This window comes from Hemicordylus capensis, chromosome 5 (assembly GCF_027244095.1).
Source record: "Hemicordylus capensis ecotype Gifberg chromosome 5, rHemCap1.1.pri, whole genome shotgun sequence".
Classification (NCBI taxonomy): domain Eukaryota; kingdom Metazoa; phylum Chordata; class Lepidosauria; order Squamata; family Cordylidae; genus Hemicordylus; species Hemicordylus capensis.
Window position 1 is genome coordinate 144200310 of NC_069661.1, and position 22477 is coordinate 144222786.

The 22477-nt window shown below is 46.4% G+C and overlaps 1 protein-coding gene across 2 annotated transcripts; it reads right to left on the reverse strand.

Annotated features, from left to right (window-relative positions):
• Positions 1 to 1183: 1183 nt before the first annotated feature.
• BHLHE41 (basic helix-loop-helix family member e41) lies at positions 1184 to 8251 on the reverse strand. 2 transcript variants are annotated; one of them, XM_053257680.1, is made up of 5 exons: positions 7399 to 8251; positions 7086 to 7149; positions 6663 to 6770; positions 5964 to 6075; positions 1184 to 5322 (listed from the first exon to the last, which is right to left on the reverse strand). In XM_053257680.1, exons 2-5 carry the CDS (start codon positions 7125 to 7127, stop codon positions 4235 to 4237), a joined length of 1350 nt encoding a protein of 449 aa, XP_053113655.1. In that variant the 5' UTR covers positions 7128 to 7149; positions 7399 to 8251; the 3' UTR covers positions 1184 to 4234. The 2 variants fall into 2 exon arrangements, with proteins under 2 accessions (XP_053113655.1, XP_053113654.1); XM_053257679.1 differs by having other exon boundaries at positions 7404 to 8250.
• Positions 8252 to 22477: the final 14226 nt, after the last annotated feature.

Genomic DNA, 22477 nt, shown 5'->3' on the forward strand with positions numbered 1-22477 from the left:
TGTGGTAAACAAGCATGGACTCACGATGCAATGTGCCAAGTCAGTGGGCTGTTAGCTAGCTCTTGGACTCCAAGGCAAGGCTACAGCATCTGGGGACTCCTTAGGTTAGAAAAGAGGCAACTATGGGGTGGGGTGACATTATAAAGGTGTATAAAATTATGCATGGAGTAGAGTGGACAGAGAATTTTTTTCTCCCTATCTCACAACACTAGAACCAGGGGTCATTCCATGAAACTGTAGGTCAAGAAATTTAGGACCAACAAAAGGAAGCACTTTTCCACACAGCGCATAATTAACTTATAAAATTCTCTGCCATGGGATGTAGTGATGGCCACCAGCTTGGACAGCTTTAAATGGGGCTTTGACAAAGTCATGGAGGACGGGTCTATCAATGGCTACTCATCTGGTGGCTGTGGGCCATCTCCAGCCTCAGAGGTACGATGCCTCTCAATACCAGTTGGCAGGGAAGCAACAGCAGGTGAGGGGGCAAGCCCTTACCACCACCTGTGGGCTTCTCAGAGGCATCTGGTGGGCCACTGTGGTGAAACAGGATGCTGGACTAGATGGTCCTTGAGCCTGATCCAGCAGGACTGTTATGTTCTTAATATGCCAAGTGATGTATGGTGCAATTCTGAAATCAAATTTGAACTAAGAGCTCCAAGCAGAACATCTTCATTCAAGGGAAGGGGGCTGTTCTAAGAGAAGTGACAGTTACCACAAGGGGTGGTGGGCACAAATCCAATAGGAATGTTGGGCTGGCTCACATTTGGGGATCATGGCTAGGCTCCATGTACATAGAGGAGCCATCTGGGAGGTAGACTATGTGCTGTCCTATAATTGCAGCACCTCCCAAAAGGGCTGCTGTGATCACCCAAGTAACTCTGGCACATGTACAGCCCCTCTACAGAAGTCCCACTTCTGACAAGCAGCATTGCTAGATGAGTGCTGCTCAACCAATGCCTTTGGGTGAGCTACTTGGGTGCTTCTGTGTAGACTGCTGTAAACCAGGTCACAATCATGTGGGTCCTCAGTGGCTTGCTTGAAACACATGCACAACATAGCAACTCATTCCAAGTAAGGAACTTAAAACAGCCATGCAAGACATCATTATTCACAGAGCCATCGGTACCTTAAGGGTAGTTTCTTCATGGGGTTTAAGAGCTTTAATTACAGACAACCCATATTGTGTATTAAAGTTTTTTTATTCTTTAGTAAGAACGGGTTTTTGTTTGTTTAAATCACAAAATATTGTGGAAATATTCAGATAGTAGAATTCATGGAGTGCTGGAAAATACCAAATATAGAGATTGATTCCTAATATCTCACATACTAAACTGTTCTTAAAACAGCTGGTTTCTTGACAACAGTATTTATTCTTTTAAAATAATTTAAGACAGCATAAGCCTGTAACAAGCATAAGCGTTGTAACAAAAGTGCATTTTTTCAGCAATTCCTCCTCCAAAGAGATATTTTAACTCAAAATACCTTTCACACACATCTTCTCCCTACAAAAATAGCATGTTGGACATCATTAATTGGATATATTAACAACTATTTACATACAGCCACTCTGTAGGCTAGTAAGTTTTTTTAAAAAAAGAACAAAAACCAACGTTGTTTAAACACAGCGTTTGAGGCAAACAGTAGCAGCAGCAGCAAAAGCACCCCAAATGACTAACAGACCCAGGCATATTCACTCATAGTCAGACTGTTGTGTCTCACCTCTTACATAACATTCAAGTGAGATTTCTCACAGTGCTACCTTGGCAACAAACTAAAAATATCTAGGCAAGGTTCTTGGCTTAAGCCTTATTAACAAAGCTTTAGCTATGTGATTATCTGGTGTCTGGCAACAGTCCCCAGAAAGGGAAACTGGGATCTTTGGGAGACAGAAAGACCTTGCTATGAATCCTTATCCCACCTTTTCCCAATTACCCGCGCACAGTTTAATTATTACTATGTTTTCCGTGTACTTGCCACTTGTGCCTTTAACATGTCAGTAGCCTGGCATGGAGTGAGATATTAAAGGAAGCTTTTCCTAGAGCTTTATCTCCATGCCAGCAAAAGCTGCACTTTCTCTGCTCTGAACCAGCAAAGGTGGTCCGCATTAAAAACTGTGCAGAGAGAGATCTGCGGCTGAAGGTGCATCCCTAACCACACCATGGTGGTGGTCTGGGACTACTGAACTGGCTGGCTGTGTCTTAAAGCAGAGGGTGATGCATATTCCTATATGGGGCTGCTAGCTGTTGCCCACAGCAAGAGTGGGCTTGGGGCTTTGCATGTTTAGCCTGCTGTTAAAGGCACAGGAGCAGAGCCAGTTAAAAAGTTAGCACTCTCTTCTTTCTTTGGGATATAATTGATGGTTAGATTAGTGTGGGATGTCACATTGGGGTTTTTTAGTTCAGTGTGATGTTCCTTTCTATACAACAAGGTAATTTAAAATAAGGGGCACAAAAGACAAAACAGTAAGATGAGGACAAACACACTTGCTTTGAGGGGGGGCGGATTACATTGTGGGACAATTCTTCAATTCCTGGAGACTCAAAACTTCTGAATCAACACCAAGGGTACCTCTAAGTATGCAAGACAATAAAAAAACTGGACAAGGTCAAATTCATTCATGGTCCGTTTCTCAATAAAGTGCTAGCGTAGAACGTAAAGGCTCTTTTCACCTTCTCTCTCTCCCCCGCAACTCTCCACCATTTCAGAAACTGGCTAATTCAATCCTCCAAACAAGTGCAAATGGAATTTCGGAGACGCTCTCATCTAAAAGCCACTGCAAAATAAGATGTACACCTATCATTTTTTTCTCTTAGCAGAAAGTGGCTCTTTTCCTTTTTTTTTTTTTTTTTTTGCTCTCTGTCTCATTCAGCACATCAAGTAGTATCCAGAAAAAGTTAGGCAGGCTTAAAACTGGCAGTACTGGGCTGCACTCCTACACACACTTCTCTAAGGAGTCCTACTGGACTCACTTTGGAGCAAACATCCTTTGGATCAGGCTGTGCAGCACAAGCACTGGAGGGTGCAGTTCTAAGCACACAGACTTGGAAGTCCAACTCTCTGAATGGTTCCTAGCCTCTGAATGAAAACACCATTTGGATCAGACAGTTGGCTTTTGCCAGCATCAAACTTAGTCCTACTCTGAATGGCTTAAGTGCAGCTTAGATGCCTCAGACTTTTCCTGGGTTGTGCCCAATGGCTCCTGTGTGCAGCCACTAATCAAATTGTCATTAATAGACTAGCTAGGATTCCCAGGCTGCCATTCTCAATTTACTCCAAAGTAGTGGCACAGGCGTCAATGGGATTATTCCTATGTAAGTGGGTTCATATATAAATATACAAACCCGCAGGATATAAATATCCATAGTCATCATCATTTGGACTGCAGTCTGGCATATGTTGCCTTGGGAGAACCCAGATCCTTGGATCATGGTTGAACTGGCTTCCAAGCAAGCGTTCTCACAATCACAGCCTGTAGTGGATGTAACTCTGGAGCAGGAGGCACTTTATGCCAACGTCTTCCCTGCTGTCGGCACAATCCATCTGGAAATTATTCTGCAACATGAACCCCACAGACATGAATAGGGGTGGTACTCTTGCACAACTTATATTAATGTCACTAAGGCTTGCACAGGAGAACTTTCAGCCGAGATGTGCTCTTTTCAGACAGTTCCATTTTGACTATCTCTATGCATAATAATATTATATTAATATTATTACTGATAATACAGATGCCTAAAGTGCCTGTAATCAGCATAGTAGCCCACATCTTGCCCATCCAGTTCAAGATACTATATGTTCCTCCCACCACACCTTCCATGGACCTCCTATTTTAAAAGCTTTGTCTTACAAAGCAAGTCCAACTTTTTTCTCTAAAGGAGTATTTCCATTTGATTCAGTCCAAATGTGGAGGTGGTGGCGGGGGGGGGGGAGTGGATCTACAGTGTGGACAAGATGTATGAATGCGTAATTTCTTATAAGGTATGAAAATGTGGGGGTTGGGGGGGGGAGATGACAAAGGAGCGCTCCGAAAAACATTTTGAGGGGTGGGTGGGAGAAAAAACTTTCTTGGACGAAAAGAGCCAATATCCATAACCTATACTGAATTCTCCCTTAAAATGATGAAGAGAGTGGGAGAGGTTTGCTTATCATTCTCGCAAAGGACAAAGCCTTCCTCTTAAAGCAGGAAGTATGGGCCCTGTGGTTTCTTTTCTCAATACTGTGTATGGTATTCTCAAGGGGTTTCCTTTCCTGGCGGCAAAGGCTTTTCTTGGGGAGGCAGATCCAAGTCCGAGGTGAGCCCAGCGGGGCTGCAAGAAAACGGATGGGGAGGATGCTGAGCAGGTGAAGCCAGGTCGGGAGGGAGGAGGGCGGTGGAGGTCACTGGAGCTGGACCGGCTTTCTCTCCTGGTGCCAACACTGAGGAGAGGCAGGGGAAGGCGGCGGCGGCGGCAGCTGCGGCGGCGGCGGCAGCAGCCTGAGCTGGGATCCCTGGGTAGATCAAGGGAATGGGAGCAGAAGCAGCAGCTGGGTACAGATACTTCTCCAGGTGGTTCTTGTCCAGGAAGGGCTGCATGTAGGCGGCAGCTGCGGAGGGGGAGATGAAGTAGAATGGGAGGCAGAAGGGAGCGGTGGGTTGCTGTCCGAAGGCAGAGCCCCCTCCCCCAGCCCCTCCTCCCAAACCTCCGAAAGCCATCAGGGAGCTGAGCAGAGCTGGGTCAGGTCTCCCCAGGGCAGCCGCTGCTTGGTCTGGGCTCAGCACTGCAGAGGGGCTGCTGCTGCTGCTGCAACCCAGCTTCAGCCGTTTGGCCACTGGGGGTGCCTCCTCCCCAGAGGGCTCCTGCTTGATCCTCACGTTGCCTTGGCTTTTCTCACCATCTGGCCTCCCCTCACTCTCCCCGCCGTAGCCACTGTCGGTGTCGGTGTCATTCTCCCCGCCAAGCTCCAGGCTACTGTTAGCCTGATGGGGGGTGTTGTTGTTGTTGTTGTTGTTATTACTGTTCTGGGTCCTCTGGATGACCGGCACGCAGTTGGGCTGGCTCTCCAGCTTTGGGCTCCCGTGATCTTGCTGCCCGCACAAAGTGGAGGAGGTGGAGCATGCGCCTTTGCTCCCACAAATCTTTGGAGTCAACAGCTGGGGGCTGGGAAGGAACCGCGTGCAAACCGCGTGCAGGTGGTTGATGAGCTGGGCACATCGCTGCTCCCTGGGCGTCCAGCTTTCAAACCTGGAGAGGTATTGCAAGACTTCTTTGGTGCAGGTTTGGAATCCCGAATGAAAAGCATCCAGGTCAGACTGCAGAGGAGACTTCAGAGATCTCTCCCCTGCAATAAGGGAGTGGGAGGAGGAAGGGAAGGAAGTGATGGGAAATAACCGGGGGGGGGGAGCATTAATATACCCAGAACCACCAGCATGAAACCTAATATTACACTGAGCCTGAGCCTTAATATTACTAAAAATCCTCCATAATATAAATATTTATATATTAGCCTCCAATTCAAAGCTCTCAGCAGTAAATCTAGACCTGTGATATACGGAGTATCAGTGTAAAGGAAGAGGGTCTCTGTATTTCACAGAATTCTAATCTCACATATTTGGCAATAATCCCCACTGAACTCAATGGGACTTGCTTTCAAGCAAAAAAATATAAAAAATAAAAATCTTAGGATCAAGCTGCACAGAGCAACTCTTTCTCCCAAGTAACCCAAACTTACTCCCAAGGTAGCTCTATTGCAATTATGGGGCTCAATTCTGAGTAAACAAGTACAGAATTGGGTTGTATTGCTGCAAAGCACAAATCATTTACTTTGGCGTAGTCCTATAGATTTCAGGGTGACAGCAAGAATAGTAGCTATGCCTCTTTATCATAACTCTCTTTTCCCAGGTAGACCCTTAGTCATTTCCCAAGGTTTCCCCCTATGTTTTAAGCAACCATGTCTTGTGTTCTGTACTGGCGTTTACTTACCACTCTGTAAAGCAATTATCTTCTGGTGCTGTTGCTCTGTTAAGGCTGTTAAAGCTTTTAAGTGTTTCAATGTTAATTCTAAAACAACAGCTTTCTCTAGATGCCCCAGGGTCTGCAATGGAAAAGGGACACTTGATTAGTCACAATCCAAGAGAATCTTACCTTTCATTTTCCAAAACTTCACCAAACTCACTTTGAAAGGAATTTTGTTTTATTACTGCTCTTACTATCTGAAGCAGTGCCATTACTTCACTGGTACAATTGTGCCCACTTTGAAACTTCCTCAGTATCCGTTAGTTGTGAACTGGGATGTTTCTCTGGCAAAGCTAAGTACTCTCCAATAAGGAACTTCCATTGGATTGTATGGGAGTGGGATGGCTCAGGAATAAAGGCTAAAAATATGGGATAGCTTGGAACCTTAAACACAAACATTGGATGAAAAAACATTTCCAACCCAGCACATGTTAAGGGTTCAGCCCTATTCACATTTGCGGAGAAGCATGCCCATTTGAACACTGTAGGATTACTTCTGAGTTAAAAGGAATATGATTGAGCTTCTGGTTTCACTTTTGCCAAATATGCACAAAACATGGTTTATTGTAAAATGTTCATCAATAACCTTTAAGATTGCATGATGTGACAATCGACAAATCTATATATAAATCTATATCTATATCCATATACACAGGTTGAACATACCGTCAGTTTCAGATGCTCAGGTAGCAAATCTTTCAGCTGAGCAATGCACTCATTAATCCTGTCTCTCCTTTTCTTCTCTATCAATCGATGTGGCAGTTTGTATGTTTCCTAATTAGAAAGAAGGCGGTGGGGGGGGGAGGTTGTCAGCATTAGTTGTATTCTATTGTCATTCCATGTGTGAGCAACTGTCCTGCCAGCAAATCCTCTCCTTCCCCATTTTAAAGCACAGCACCATCATATTTGCCCATTCACTCACTCACTCATTCACACACAAACACACCTGTTAACTAGCAAAAACAAACAAGCCACTGGAAAAGAACTGGGGATGGAGGAGGGTAGTTCTGAATCAAGCTAGGTTCCCAGACTCCTTCCCTCCCTTAAGTCTTATGCAGCTCTTGGAGAGTATGATAAACTTATTCTCACCTTGCTCTCGTCTCTCTTCATGCCTCTCTTGGGCTTGCACATATACAAGGATGGATAATCCAGTCTGCAAAAAAAGAAAAAAGAAACCATCTCCAGTAACAGATATGATCTCCCCTATGCAGGAAAGCTCACAAGCCTATCTTTTAGGAGAGGTTTAGTGACACGTGTGAAAGGGTGCAGAGCCTAAGATGCACAGATAGCCCCCGGGCTGTGTAGAAAGGAAAACAGGTCAGATTCCCATTCTTATTTAAGCACGACATGTCTTCTCCTTGCTGGAGATGCAGAAAGCACCGCTGTCTGACAGGCAATTCACCTTACCCTATGAAGTCCCGATGCTCCAGTAACTGCCTTTCCTGCAAACGAGGGATCCCTTCATCCATGTCTGGCAAAAGCCTTTGTTGTTGTTTCTGTTAATGGAACCTGTGGGGTGTTGATGCCTCGTCTTTGAAGATCCTGGGCCAAAACGGTGGCACATACAGCCCGCTCGTGTCTTGTGTAGTTGCGGGGGGAAAGGAGGGCGTGTGGCGGCGGCGGCGGCGGCGGCGGCGGCAGCAGCAGTTTCTCCTCTCCTCGATCCCTTTCTCTTTCTGCTTCTGTCTCTTCCACTCATGCAACTCGCACACTGTGCTGGTAGTTTGCATTCACTGATCAGTTGTTTGGCCACAGGGCACGCGCGTCGCCAGCCAGACCAGCACCCGGCTCACGTGCGGAACGTACCATGCAAGCTCCAGACTCGGGGATTGGGGAGGCTGGGGGGAGGAGGAGGAGGAGGGCGCGGAAGGAGGGACGCCGGGAGGCGGGGACAGCTCGCTGGAGGCGGCCGGAAGAAAAGAGAAAACAACTTCGCCGAAGTGTGCATCCTCTTCCAAAGGCTTTGGCAGGCAGCTCGGGAGGGTCTCGGGGAGCCCCAGGAGGACGCGCCGTCCCCTGATCACCACCAGGGCGCGCCTGGCGGCGCGCCGGGGTGGATGATTCCACACCGATTGCTTTGCGTCCTCCAGAGGTGACCTGTCTGCAGTCGGTCAAGACACGACACTTGGGGAGCCTCCCGGGGTGAAGAGGGAAAGCCTGGGGGAATCTCTCCTTTCAGAGGCAACGGCCTGTCTGGAAAATACACAGAGAAGGGATTGGAATTGCAGAATGCTGCCAAGCCGAGCAGGGGCATAGCTAGGGGAGAGCCTATTCGCCCTTCTTTCCCACCGCCCTTTGGAGTGAGGGAGATAATGAAGAAAATAGGGAGGGGTGGAGCTGGGGTCCCTCAGGAGCAGGGAGGTTCTTTGAACTCCTCCACTCAATTATAGCTACACCCTGAAACCCCTCTTTTCCTTCGGGAAAGCAATGGGCGTCAGCTGGCTTAACTCTTCAGGGGACCGGCTGCGTGGAGTGTTGCTGAACGATGCGGACTCCCTTATGTCATTTCCCTCCCTCTGTCAATCCGGATCCTGTGCGTGTTTACTCAGAAGCAAGTTGGACCCATTTCCGACTACAAGCACTACCCTCTCTGCACAGTGACTAGGAAGTACGGCAGCCCGTTGAGCAAAGTGACTTCCGAGAAGACACGCACACGATCGGGTTGCAAGGGAGCTCTACACATCCTCGGCACGCTTACTCAAGAGTAATGCCGCAATCCAGACCACGCTGCTTTGGGAAGTAAATTCCACGGAGCAAAGCGAGCCTTACTTCCTAGCAAAGATGGGAGAGGGCTGTTAGCGTGGTGTTTTTTTAAAAAGATGCTTCCTAAAAAGTTCCGTTTGCCATTACACCCTTGAGCGACACAAGGTGTCCCCTCACCCTCGCCTCCAGCACATGGTGTCTATTGCAGGAAATAGCATGTAGCGAACTCCCCTCCCCCGCACCCACCCTCTAGATGACCCTAGACAAACTGGGCGGTTCGTCTTTGCAGCCTTGCAATGATTGCGGGCGGTTAAGCCCTTTGGACAAAGGACCGTGACTCACTCGCGTGTTGTCCTGGCTTCCTAGGAAAAATTAAAGAAATGAAATGAAACCAATGGATCGTGCAGCTCGGGAAAGAGGATTTCCTTGAGGAGGCAAAGCCTTCAGAGAGATCCCAGCAAGGATGGAATTTCTCAGAACTTCGCGGTTATTACTATTTCGAATAAAAATGATTTCCAGCTGCTGCTGGGTTGCAGGATTCTCGGGAGAAATGCACACTGAGGAAGGACGACGTTACAGGGGAACATAGGAAACTGCCATATACTGAGTCAGACGTTGACAGAAGCGTTTTCGGAAGCGCGGCGGGCGAGCGTGGGGAGGAATTCCTAGCCGTCCCCTGTGTTGGGTCTGGCAATGTTACGTGACGGTGCATCCAAGCCTCCCACACAACAAACACACACACACGCCCCTCCAAAGGCACACAGCCTTCGGCTGCTACTAGCGCAGGCTGGCCAGTGTGCGTGCAGCCCACGTTTACTACCGCTGCCCCCTTAAAAAAAAAAAGCCCTCCTTAATCCCGTCTCAAACTGGTACAAGCACAAGGCTAGCAACGTGATCGGACCTGCTGCTGCCGATGCCGCCACATCACTGCAAAGGGAGGTCCGTCGCAGTTAAAGCGGCGGCGGCAGCTGCTAACTGCTGTCTACTGAGAAACGCAAACACAACCCGCATGGACCGGATTGTTTACCTGCTTCTCTTCCAACAGGGCTCTCATTGCAGTTGAGAGCTGGGGAGTGGGGGTTTGTCTTTTAAGAGAGAGAGAGAGAGAACGAGGGGGGCGGTTGGGGAGAAGCAGCTCGGCTGTTTGGGATGTGCTGGGGAACAGCTTGAGAAAGACAAATATTGTTGTACGCGGCGCCGAAGCAACTTCTTTCTCCCGCCGCTGCTTCCGTGCATCGCAAACATAAGGGGAGCAGGCGGGGGGCTCAAGAGCTGCCTGAAGTTTGGCAGTCCTCCATCTGTCAGGCCTCGAATCGCCGCGCACGTGCTCAGCGGCACCACTGCGTTTTGTCTGCTCCCACACTGAGGCCTGGCGTTTGGGCTCCGGGTTGTGGGGGCGAGGTGGGCACAGGGGTACGGATCTACTCGAGAACTGGGCGGTGCAAGGCGAAGGGTCCCCCTTGGGCTTAGATGCCTCCATTATTTCCAGGCCCACACATCACAGCTTGGCATCACTCGGGCATGTAATTGGCCCAGTCTTCACCTCGGGAAGTTAGTCCCATTTGACTGCATGGGGCTTCCTCGCGCGAAAGCGTGTACGCAGTCGCAGCCGAAAGCGACTAGGCCAGCGTAGCAAGAAGCACGAGCTCTTTTACCCCACAGAAACCCGAACTGAAATACTGCCACAGCTCCCGGGCTCGGGAACTGAGCAGTTAAGCGGATCCCATTTCCCTGCTGGAGGAATCATGCGGCCCAAGTCAACGTGTCGCCCGCACTAGGGAAACCAGGAGCGAGCACGTTGCCTGCGAGGGCGCAGCGCCGAAAGCCGCAGAGCCGCAATGTGGGCACGTGTGCCTCTGGGCAGCAGCGCAGGTTCGGGGCGTGGCTAGTGGCGGGGAGCGCCCGAAGCGGGCTGGGCTGCTCTGGCAGCGGCGCTCGTGAGTGAGAGACAGGAGCGATTTAAGCAAAGCCCTCGCTCTGGTGTCATTGCATCACTGCCCGACTCGTGCCCACCCGATCTATAACCCAGCGAAACGGAGGAAGGCTCCAGTTCTAGGCACACACACGTCCTTGCGAGCCAATTCCTTGGAACTCCGGGGCGCCCCGCTGAGAAAACATGCGTAGGAGGATCGACTTATTGGTTTCTCTCCATAGCCCGGGAATGCCCAAAGGGATTCTTTGCACAGAGACCGTCACAGTTCACGGGGTGTGGTCACACACCACCACCCCTCTCAACCTGTATGTTCCCGGTCCTTGTATCATCACATTAACTGAGTTTTTCTGACTTAACCCCCCCCCCAAAAAAACCAGCTGTGCAGTGAATATAGGAGTGAACTGTTGTTAGCACAACTGTTCTGACTATTTGGATAGACCTGGTTTTGACACAAGTCTTATTCAGACCCTATTCATGATTGCACAGATGTCAGTCTTGAAACAGTGTCGTATAGTGGTTAGAGTGTAGGACTGGGAAAACCAAGTTCCAGTTCAGTTGAAACTCACTGGGTCAGTTGCTTATCTCTGGGCCTGACCTACTTCGCAGGGTTGTTGTGAAGACAAAAATAGCCATGTACACAGCTCAGGGCTCCTTAGAGGAAGAGTGGGATTTAAACAAAAACAAATATGTGTTTTTGTGTAATTGACTATCTGTGTTCATTTTATGGCTGTCTATATCGTGTTCATTTTAAAAGTGAACCTTGGTTATTTATTTATTTATTTATTTATTTATTTATTTATTTATTTCACTTGTATCCCCTCTTCCCCCTAGGAGTTCTGAGCAGTGTACATGGTTATTTTTATCCTCACAACAACCCTGTGATGTAGGTTAGGCTGAGAGATACTGTACATGACTGACCCAGAGTCAGTCAAACTCTGGGATTCAAACTCGGGTCTTCCTGGTTTCAGAAGTCAGGAGAGGCAGGTTATAAAATGTTCAGTGAAAACAGTCAGTGAGGCTGGGGAGGAAAGATAATATTTCGGTGTGGCAGGTACACACCATTAGGGGTGTGCATGGAACTGGCTGGCCTGGTTCGGTTTGAGTCCGAAATGGACTTGAACCTGACCAGCCCAGTTTGGTTCTGTACCCCCTAGAAACACCACCCCCAGTCCAGTTGGGGGGGGGGCGGGGATGCGAATTAAAAAAACACCCAAAAAAATCCTTTCTTTCCTCCAGGGGAGTTCGTTGGGGCAGTGGGGGGAGGGTGTCTGCGGAGCTTTCCCCTCCCTCTGCCGGCCTTCAAAATGCCCCCCTAGGGCCCGTTCTGGCCAGTTTGGGGGCCCATTTGGGCCTCTGTATATTGGCATGGTGGCCATTTTGGAAGCTGCCACACATGCGCAAATGGCCTCTGCGAGGCCTGACATGAGCCAGGGCTCACAGAGGCCATTTGTGCATGCACGGCGGCCATTTTTAAATTTTATTTTTTTAAAACACAAAAATGGCCACCGCACATGCGCAAATGGCCTCTGCGAGGCCCTGGGAGCCTCCACATCCTCTGGGGCCCTCCAGATCTTCTTTAGTCTGTCCCGGGTGGTGTGGTCACTGTGCTGTGCTGCTGGCCTGCACTGCACCGGCTGGCCGAGCATGACTGTGACCTGCACCAGGCAGCCGAACATGGCTTCTGCTTTAGAGACTGTGGGGTTGGATATGTTAAGTTGCATGTTGAAATGTTTCTGCTAATGCATATTTGCATAAATATACTTGTTTTATATTCTTTCATTCTTGTGAGTTCAGTTGCTGTTTGTGCCTTCAAGAACCCTCATGTTAAAAATAATGTGTTTGTCATGGTGTGTGTGTGTGTAGGGGATGTTGATTAACTTATATCATGGGAGGGGGGCAGGGGGCTCCAAAGGCCTTTAGGTCCAGGCTCTAAAATTACCTAGGTACACCACTGGGGGAGAGCCTTCAGAAGCCAAAGGATCTCCCTAGGTTTCCAGGTCTCTGCATGAATTAAAACAACAACAACATCCCAGTCTCATCTGATAAGCCATAGCCTCATGATAGATGGATGATGAATCTGAGAAACACAGAGAGTGTCAGAATGAAAAAAGGATCTTGAAATGGCTCTAGAAAGTGAGAACAATGGTGAGCAGACTTCCAAAATGGAAGGTCTAAGCCAGCTCAGAAGCCTTCCATGCAGAGACCTGGAAACTTAGGGAGATCCTTTGGCTTTTGAAGGCCCCACTCCCTGCCATTTTCCCTCCTCTCCCCCATGCAGAAGTTGGGAGGGAGGTGGAAACTGGCAGATAATAGAGCTGGTGACAGTGGAGGAACTCCCTTGGCCTTTCTGAACTTTGAAGAATTATCGGGGGAAACTTGAACTTTAAAAAAAGAGTTCTCCAAGCAGCTTGGAAAGTCCCAGCCCATTCCAAATCCAGATGGGCAAAATCGGCCCATCTCTATAGTCTTGACTATTACTTAAAGAATTCTTAGCACAGAACACAAATATACTCTCTCACACACCCCCATACATCCTCATTGTTACTGCCATTTGGGATCAGAGATTCAGCCTGTTTTGGATGGGTTTGCATTCCCCTTGGAAACCAGGTTTGCACACATGCTGGATCTGATCTGGCTTCTGGACTTCCAGGTGGCATTGGTGACCAAGAGTGCCTTCTTTACCCAGCTCTGCCTTGGGCACTACCTGCCCAAACAATTGGGCAGGTAGTGTCCTCAAACAAACAATTGAATATTTACATACCCACTTTTGGACAAAAGTTTCCAAAGTTGTTTACATAGAGAAAACAATAATAAATTAATAAGATTAATAAGATGTCTCCCTGTCCCCAAAGGGCTCCGGTGGGATGCTGTGGTGGGACTAGATAGGGCCTCAGGAGGGAGAGCTTGGCCTCGGGTAGACATGCTAACTATACTTTAGTTAGTGCAAGGCTTGCTCCCTTCTGAGAACAGCCAAGTCCACCTCCTCCACAGCCAATCCCATCAGGCTCCAGCAGAGGGCGGAACAAAGCAGTGGGGCCCCTCCATTGGCCTGAGGAGGACTAAGGGTCATCTGGCCCCTCCCCTTTGAGAACTCCCCCTCCCTTTTTTCTTTTTAAAAATATTGCAAGCTCCTTGGGGACAGGATTATCCATTCATTCATTTTTAAAAATAGGCTGTAAGCTGTCTATGGGATAGCTTAAGCTGTAAGGGTCTATGGGATAGAGTGGGATATCAATAAATAAATACATCCCGTCTGCGGGACATTCTAACCCATATTATGCAAGCCTTGCTTCTGTTAATGTTTTGCTGTTTGTTTAAGGCTGGTTTGCTTAAGCAGGCGTTTGGTCTGCTCATTCCTCTGAATATGTTCTTGGTGTTTTCAGTGCTGTATCTGTGGCTGATTGTATTGATTTTAGTGTTGATTTTAGTGTGCTGTATTTTAACTGATTTTATTGTAAGCTGCCAAGAGCACCCAGTTTTTCAATGGAAAGATAGGCTATGCGTTATGTACTTACATAAACTGTTTCTTTGGCTGATAAGGGTTTTATATGTGATATTAATTAATTGTAGGTTGTATTGTCAGTGATCCGATATAAGGTCATATTTTTGCTATACACTAAATATTGATTTGATCTGAGCAATGATGGGATTGATTTGATTATGAGTGGTGACATTACCTCCCTGTTGACTTTAAGAGGGGCATAAAAGTGGCTATTTGGCTGGATTGTGTCCAAATTTTATTTTTATTGGGCTCACTAAATTGTTTCTGTATATATTGAGGTTGTTCACACAAACAGGTGGCTGGGGCGGCAGACGGGAGGGCAGTGGGGAAGACTGGTTAAGCTTACCTTCTCCCCAGATGAGCGATGGCTTGTTTCTGGGAAGGCGGATTGCGCTCCCAGATGAGCAGTGCTATGGAAGCCGGGCTGACACATCCTGGCCTCCAAGGATCCCACAATGCACCCTGAGACATGCTCTAGGTGCCTGTGTCTATGTCCACTGGGGCTAAACATAGCCCCAGTGAACACACTATCCCGAAGCCCAGGTTAAGGGCTCGCTCGAGCTCTTAACCCTGGCTCAGAGCCGGGTTTTTAAACAGGGCTAGGCAGTGCTGCCCCACTGAGATTGGGCCCAATCCCAGTGGTTCTCACACACAGCCTAACTCAGGCTGGGGTTCCCTAGGCGCTGTTAGGCTGAGTGTGAGAACAGCCTCTGTATCTACCTTTTGCTTTATGGTTTTACTGAAAATAAAGGATGAAGACAAATGTAACATCTGTAAAACCCTGGGGCCATTTTAAAACCACCCTTACTGTGCTCAGTCCAAAGGCAGCTTTTTCCCCTCCATGATCTAGATCTGAAAAAAGTTCTGCAAGTTTGTAGCAAAAGTCAGCTATAAATGGCAATCAAACGATTGACTGGCTATTGCTTGTCAGGTCAGAAAACACCTCCTCCTATCTCCAAAGCAGTTTTGCAACTTTAAAAAAAAGTTTCCTTTCGTTCAATGAACGCTTAAGTGAAGGAACCTAGATGAAGCACTTAAAAAGGAGTACTGGTGGCTAATTCACAGTCCATGACCCAGGGAGGCTAGTGGCTAATACCATCTTGGGAATGAAGGTTCATTCTATTTGGCAAGCTATAAATCCACAGAAATGGAAAACAGGTGATAGCTTTGCATAACTGTTTGTCTTCTCTGTGTTATCACCACATTTTCAACTACAGCTCAAATTTACTAGCACTTAGAATTGTAGAATTCTTTCTACCACAGAATACAATATCTCTACCAACCTCCTATAACATCTTAATTGGTTGTCAGGTTCTTCAAATTAAGAGCTAAAAAGGGCTGTTTGTTACACTACATTTCCTACTGCAACAAACAGAGTTCAGTTACCTTCACTGGTTTGCCACTGACAGTCTTTCTATTGTCCCTTAAATCCATTCCCCAAACAATCTCACTTGTATGCTAAAAACAAATCTAAATAACTGTTAAGAACATCTCACCATAGGGGTCCACCTAACAGAACATCCTGTTTCCAACAGTGGCCAACCAGATACTTCTGGGAAGTCCACAGGCAGGACATGGATGGACAATAAACCTCCCCTGATATTGCCTCAAGCAACTGGCATTCAGATGTGTACTGCCTGTTCCATTTAGCTGTAGTGACTAATAGCCATCAAAAGACCTGTCCTCTATTAATTTGTCTAATCTCCTTTTAAAGATATTGTGTTTATTGTGTTTGATCATATTTTATTATGATGGAGTGTATTTTACTATGGTTTTTGTATTTTATTGTAAGCTGTCCCAACAGAAATAAATCAGTCAGTATCTAAGCAAATATCAACACATCTTGTGATAGTGAATGTGAATTTGATAACATAAGGAAAGGTCATGGTTGTGCTAGAGTGCTTCCTTTGCATGCAAAAGGCCAGATTTAGTCCCTGGTTTTTCTTTCTGTTTTATTTAATCAGCTTGTGATAGAAACATGTACCCATACTCCCATTTGCTTTATAGAGAAAAAGTGCATAGTTAGTAGGGATGTGCGAATCGATTCGGGTACAAATAGATTTGTACCCAAATCTAGCTGATCTGGGCAATTTGGAGACAGAACAAATTGCCCCTGTGGTCCATTGGCTAGATTCGGGTCCAAATCGAATCACGCCAGAGTCTATTCGAATCGCTTCAAGATTCGGATTCCTCCTGTTATTTTCCCCAGATTCTCAGCTTTCATTTTAAAAAGATCTAAGCTCTAGCCCTTAAGTGGAGTTATGGAGCAAAATGTGTGGTCACTATGAGCCAGCGTGGTGTAGTGGTTAGAGTGCTGGACTGGGACTGGGGAGACCCGAGTTCAAATCCCCATTCGCCCATGATACTAGCTGGGTGACTCTGGGCCAGTCACTTCTCTCTCAGCCTAACCTACTTCACAGGGTTGTTGTGAAAGAGAAACTTAAGTTTGTAGTACACCGCTCTGGGATCCTTGGAGGAAGAGCAGGATATAAATGTAATAATAATAATAATAATAATAATATTTTTCAAGTGTTTGGATTCTATGGTGTATAATAACTTTTCCTCAATGAATCCCTATGAGGATTCATTACACACCTTCATTTCTTCTATTCATTTTGACTGTCTTTGGACAGTGCCAACTGTCAACTGCCATGTGCCAGCTACACCCCCCTCCCACCCACAAGGCAGTTGGGTACTACTCAGTTTATGTTCTAGGAATTTTTTCAAGTGTTTAGACTCTTTGGTGTCTAATAACTTTTCCTCGTAGTGAATCCCTATGGGGATTCATTACATACCAAAGAAGCAAAACACCTCAAAAATTCCTAAAATATAACTTGAGTACCCAGTGGTTTGTGGGGGTAGTTGGCACATGGGATACCACTAATTCCCCACCTCCTGCAAAGCAGTGGGGTCAAAATGAATAGAAGAAATGAAAGAGTGTAATGAAGACACCAAAGAATCTAAACACTTCAAAAATTCCTAAACAATAAATTGAGTACCCCAGTGTTTGTGTGTGGGGGTGGTGTGGTGGGGTTGGGTGTAGTTGATACATGGCAGTTGATAGTTGGCACTGTCCAATGACAGTCAAAATGAACAGAAGAAATGAAGGTGTATAATGAATCCTCATAGGGATTCATTATGAGGGAAAAGTTATTAGACGCCAAAGAATCTAAACACTTTAATATTCCTAAAAATTAAACTGAATAGCCCACTGTCTTGCAGGTGGTGGTGGGGTGTAGTTGGCACATAACAGTTGACAGTAGGCACTGTCCAATGACAGTCAAAATAAACAGAAGAAATGAAGGTGTGCAATGAATCCTCATAGTGGTTCATTAGAGTTATTATACACCAAAGAATCCAAGCACTTGAAAACTAGTGACCACACATTTTGCTCCATAACTCCACTTCTACAAAGGCTAGAGCTTAGCTTAAAAAAAATAATCTGGGAATCCATGTTAGGGTTAGGATAGTGAGACTTTGAATCCCCATTATTCTCCATGGTGGAAATATACAAAATCAGTAAAAACAAAAACAAAATACTTAAAAATCAACCAAGTGCCCCAAACCTGGATGGTAGGTGGTACCCATGGAGTCCTACCCACCACCCAAATTTGGTGCCCCTAGGACCTTTATAAGTTGTCTGAATCAATCTGAATCCCAATAGAATCAAATCCAAATCCAATCTGGGGTGATTCAGGGGGACATATTCAGACACAAAACAATTCGGGGTGATTCAATTAAGACAGAAATTAAATTTAAAAAATCAGTTTGTGCACATCCCTAATAGTTAGCCCACTGACCGTGCCAGACTTTTTCCAGGTGTTTAGATTACAGATCTACTTTATCTTATAGAATTATCTCTTGTCTATCATCTGGTTGTTTAAAATTACAAGGGATAATTTTGGTTATTTTGAATAGGTGTTGATGATCTCATTCACCAACTAAAATAGCAACAATTGACAATTGCCAGGAATTCTGAAACAATCCAAGTGGCCTTGTAGCTGCAGCATATGGTAGTGGGTCTTGATTTCTATTCCATAGCAGCAGAAGCTGCTCGGAAGCCCCACTCCCAAAGGTAGACAAACATCATCTTTCAAAGTTTGACAGTTCTTGGGAAATGATTTCAGGCGGCTGGCTTTTATGAATACCACTGCAACTGAATAGTCAGAGATCACAAGTGTTGTGACCACAAGAATTGGTCCTTGTGGGCTCACTGAGCGGGAAACAGTGTGGCTCAGGAGTTCCCTTTGCCAGTAACATTTTGCTCCTTCCCTCTGGCAGCAGTTGCACCATTTGATTATCAATCACATTGGGCTGGCTGCATCACTATCACAACAGTGGGTTAGAGTGCTGGACTAGGACCGGAGAGACCTGAGTTCAAATCCCCATTCAGCCATGAGACCAGCTGGGTGACTCTGGGCCAGTCACTTCTCCCTCAGCCTAACCTACTTCACAGGGTTGTTGTGAAAGAGAAACTCAAGTATGTAGTACACCGCTCTGGGCTCCTTGCAGGAAGAGTGGGATATAAAATGTAATAAATAAATAAACAAACAGTTGGCTGGAGTTTTACCACACTTTGCTGATCTTTTAAGGCATTTTAAAAGTATGTTTTAAAAGCTAGGCAGAAAGAGAATATTTTTAGCTCCCCCAGATAATCACTGTATTCTGTAAACATAAATAGCATCAGTATGTGAGTTTGCAAGCAAAATTACTCTGCTGTTTAGTAATAACAACTGCCATAGCAAGTTCATCTTCAAATCAAACTCTTGTCAACCTCTCTTGAAAAACTTCAATAACAACATCCAATAAGCATTATCTAAATACACTAGTTACTGGGAAAGTCTTTAAACTACATGAGAGGTTTAGTCTCTTTTTTTGCATATGTGCCTGTGCACAAATCAAGAACAACATTGGCTGGGTCCAAGCACAGTGCAAAACCATGGTTTAGCTAAACAAGCAATGATTGTGTTATGTCTGAATCCAGTCATAGTCTTAGGGACTATTCTCACAATTGGGGGAAATCGGGCTAGGAAAGCCTAGCCCGATTTTTCCTGATTGTGGGAACCACCGGGCTTGGCTGCGAGCCTGGTGGTTCCTAGGCGGGTAACCCACCTAAGTACCCCTGCCCTTAGCCCGGGTTTGCAGAGCGAGCGCGCCACAAAACCGGGCTCCCTGATCGTGAGTAGCCGTGGCTACTCGCAAGTAGACCCCTGGAGGGGAGGTGAAAAGCCGCCTCCTGGCTCCGGGGGTCTCCCCTGTATGCCCTGCGCACTCGCACAGGGCATACTGGGGCTTCTGGGGCACGCGTGGCCCCTGAGCTCCCCAGCCCCTGCTGGCTCCGTCACAGAGCCGGCAATCATGTGGACGGCCAATCTGGCCGCCCAGGGCTTTCTCTCCACTCATGAGCTGGGAGAGCAGGCTTAGCCCGCTCTCCCCGCTCACCCTGCAAAACCGGGTCTCACGGATTGTGAGACCCGGCTCTTAATGTTATAGTCATCATCCTGTTATTTATTCATTACCCTGTTGGATTCATTACCTACATTCATGGCCAGGAATGCCCTGCTCCATCTGTCCAGCTGTTGTTCAATTACAGCTCCTAACATCTTTGGCTGCTGACCACTGTAGCTAGGGGGGCAAAGTTGGATACCCCAGATTTTCGACACCTTTTGGGTTTACACCTTTCTCTATGGCTTGAGCACAGCTTATCGTTTTTTAGTCATTTGCCAGAAGTTGGCCAGAATAATCAATTCACACAACTAGCATCACACACTCATCTTTGCACAGAGTCCTAATAAACAAGATATGTGTCATGATGCTTTTTCTCAGCTTCTGACAATCATTTAGATAGCTGGTTTTAGTATTTTGATTTAGGATGCAAATATATTTTCAACAGCTGTTTTTAATTTGAATGTTTATTCCCTGAGATGCAGCCATTTAAACAGGCTATTGCTCATTTGCATACATTAACAATATGAATGTATGCAAACTTACAACTAATGTTGTTGTCATTTTATTGACACCCAATATTATAATATTAAGTATATGTATAATGTATTATGTAAAAATAATTATTTATTTATTGTTGTTAGTCTATTATAGTATTGTTGATACTTTAAAAAATATTGGGTGGGGAGTGGGAGTGCAGGAGTAACTACAACAAAATGTAAAAGGTAATTCCTCTTATTTAATTTTTAAGGAATCATCTGATAGCAATGGTAGTGATCCATATAGGTAGCTGATATGTTTAGCTGCCACAGTACTCCCTGGAAGTTAGTGATGACACCAAATTCTGTTCCAGGCATATTTCATAAGAAAGCAAAAATATATGATTAGGTGCCATTTGGAACAGACTGTTTTCTAGTTGGGACCAGATCGTTACTAGTGGGTTCCAGTCTGGAAATGGAGTATACTTGGAAGATAGGTCTGATAAATCCCAAAATAAATTAGTTTTAGTATGATAAAATATTTGGGATCTAGATGAAATCCACTTTGGACTCCATTTTAGAGACTGGAGCAATCTTTCCTACATGATATGAGGTCACAATGATATCAACTCCATGTCAGAGGTGTAAAGATGAGCAATGTGCCTGGAGGACAACATGCCCAGAAGAATATCCTAGCAGGACCCAGGACCACCACCAAAGCATATGCGACAGGCATGGTACTCCTTGCTTCACATGTTCTAAAGCCTCTGGGCAGACACTGAGGCGATTCTCACGATCACCAAAAAGCGGGTTCAGGGAGCCTAGGGGGTCTTCTACAGGATACCCCGTGCACTTGCGCAGGGCATCCTGGAACTTCCGGTGGCCTCATGGCCCCTGATCCCCACAGCCCCCGCTGGCTCCGTGACTGAGCTGGCAGTCATGTGGGTGGCTGATCCAGCCGCCAGGGCTCCACGGGCGATTGTCTGCAGGGAGAGAGGGCTAAGCCCGCTCCCCCTACAAACCCTCTAAAAGCGAGTCTCACTGATTGTGAGACTCGCCTCACTGTGTGTAACTTAACAAGGCCTAGGGATACCCTAGGCTCACCCTGCAAGCTTTGAAGCCTCTAGTGTGGCATCATTGCTACTGCTGTTACTAATGCTGCCCCATACCAGAGAGCTCCAGGCACACGTAGTATGGCCTAACAAGCCACAGGTTGCACTAGGCCTCCCTGTCCATGTTTCGATACCTCTGGTGGGTGTTGATGGCAGATTCTGAAACCTACCAGAACTAATTTATCCCCGGATCCGCCATAACAATCCAGAGCAGAACTGAGAAGTTCCTCCTGTGAGTTAGATGCAGGGAAGGAGGAGGGGGCAAAATATTGGTTTTTGAGCCAATGTTTACACTGCTTGGCACCCACTGAGAAGTTCTTCATTCGTGCAAAATGTTTGGATGTTGTCTTCTTTTTAAAAAAAGAAAAAGAAAATCTCAGTAGTCTACATATCAAACAGGATATATAAAATATGTACAAGATAAAAGAAATGATAAGTAAATACAACTTACATTGGCTAAAAGACATAAATAACTGACACCAGTATCAGTCACCACCATAATGTCCGATGCTGACAGGAGCAAATAAAGCCTTTTGCCACCCATAGGCAGCAAAAGCGCACTGCCATGGGGGCATGCATTCATTTGGGAGGGAAGAGGGGAGCTGGAAGAAACTCTCCCTCGCCACTCCTCCAAGCAGTAGCAGTGGACACTGCTGTAAGGTAAACAGGGGAACTCCCCACCACACACACCACAACCCTTCCTGCTGTAGCTGCCATTCTGCCATGCAGGCAGCAGCATTTTCAGGTAAAAGGGGGACTTTCCCCTTGTCCCCTATTCCCTGCAGCCATCCCGCCACTGAGGCAGCTTTTAGAAGAAAAAGGGGGGACTTCCCCCTCACCATCTCCATCCAGGCAGGCATGTCCCTGCACTCTCATGATTTGGAAGGTGGGTAGGCCCTAGGAGCTCTCGCCGCCTCTGCCAAGCAGCAGCAGTTTTTAAAGGTTTTGTTTTTTTTAAATTAAAAAAGATTCAGCTGTCCCCTACCCCAAGGTTTGCTGCCGTAGGCAATTGCCTTTATTGCCTAGGTGGCAATCTACCTATGGATGCTGACACACTTGTAGGTAGTTGGGCCAACACACATGGTAAGCTCTTAGATGGTATGTTTGCTGGGTCACGGAGCACCACCACATGGTATCCTTTTTGATGGCCTTTAAGCAATAGTCTATAGATCTTGAAATATGACCTCACTCTCACAGAGTCTTTGAAAGTGTGAGGTGGGGAAGGATTTGGCTTCCTTAAGGGGAATAAGGCAGTTGCTAGGAAGGTGTGAGCTTTTTTGCTGAACACCCACCCCCAATCCATTTTG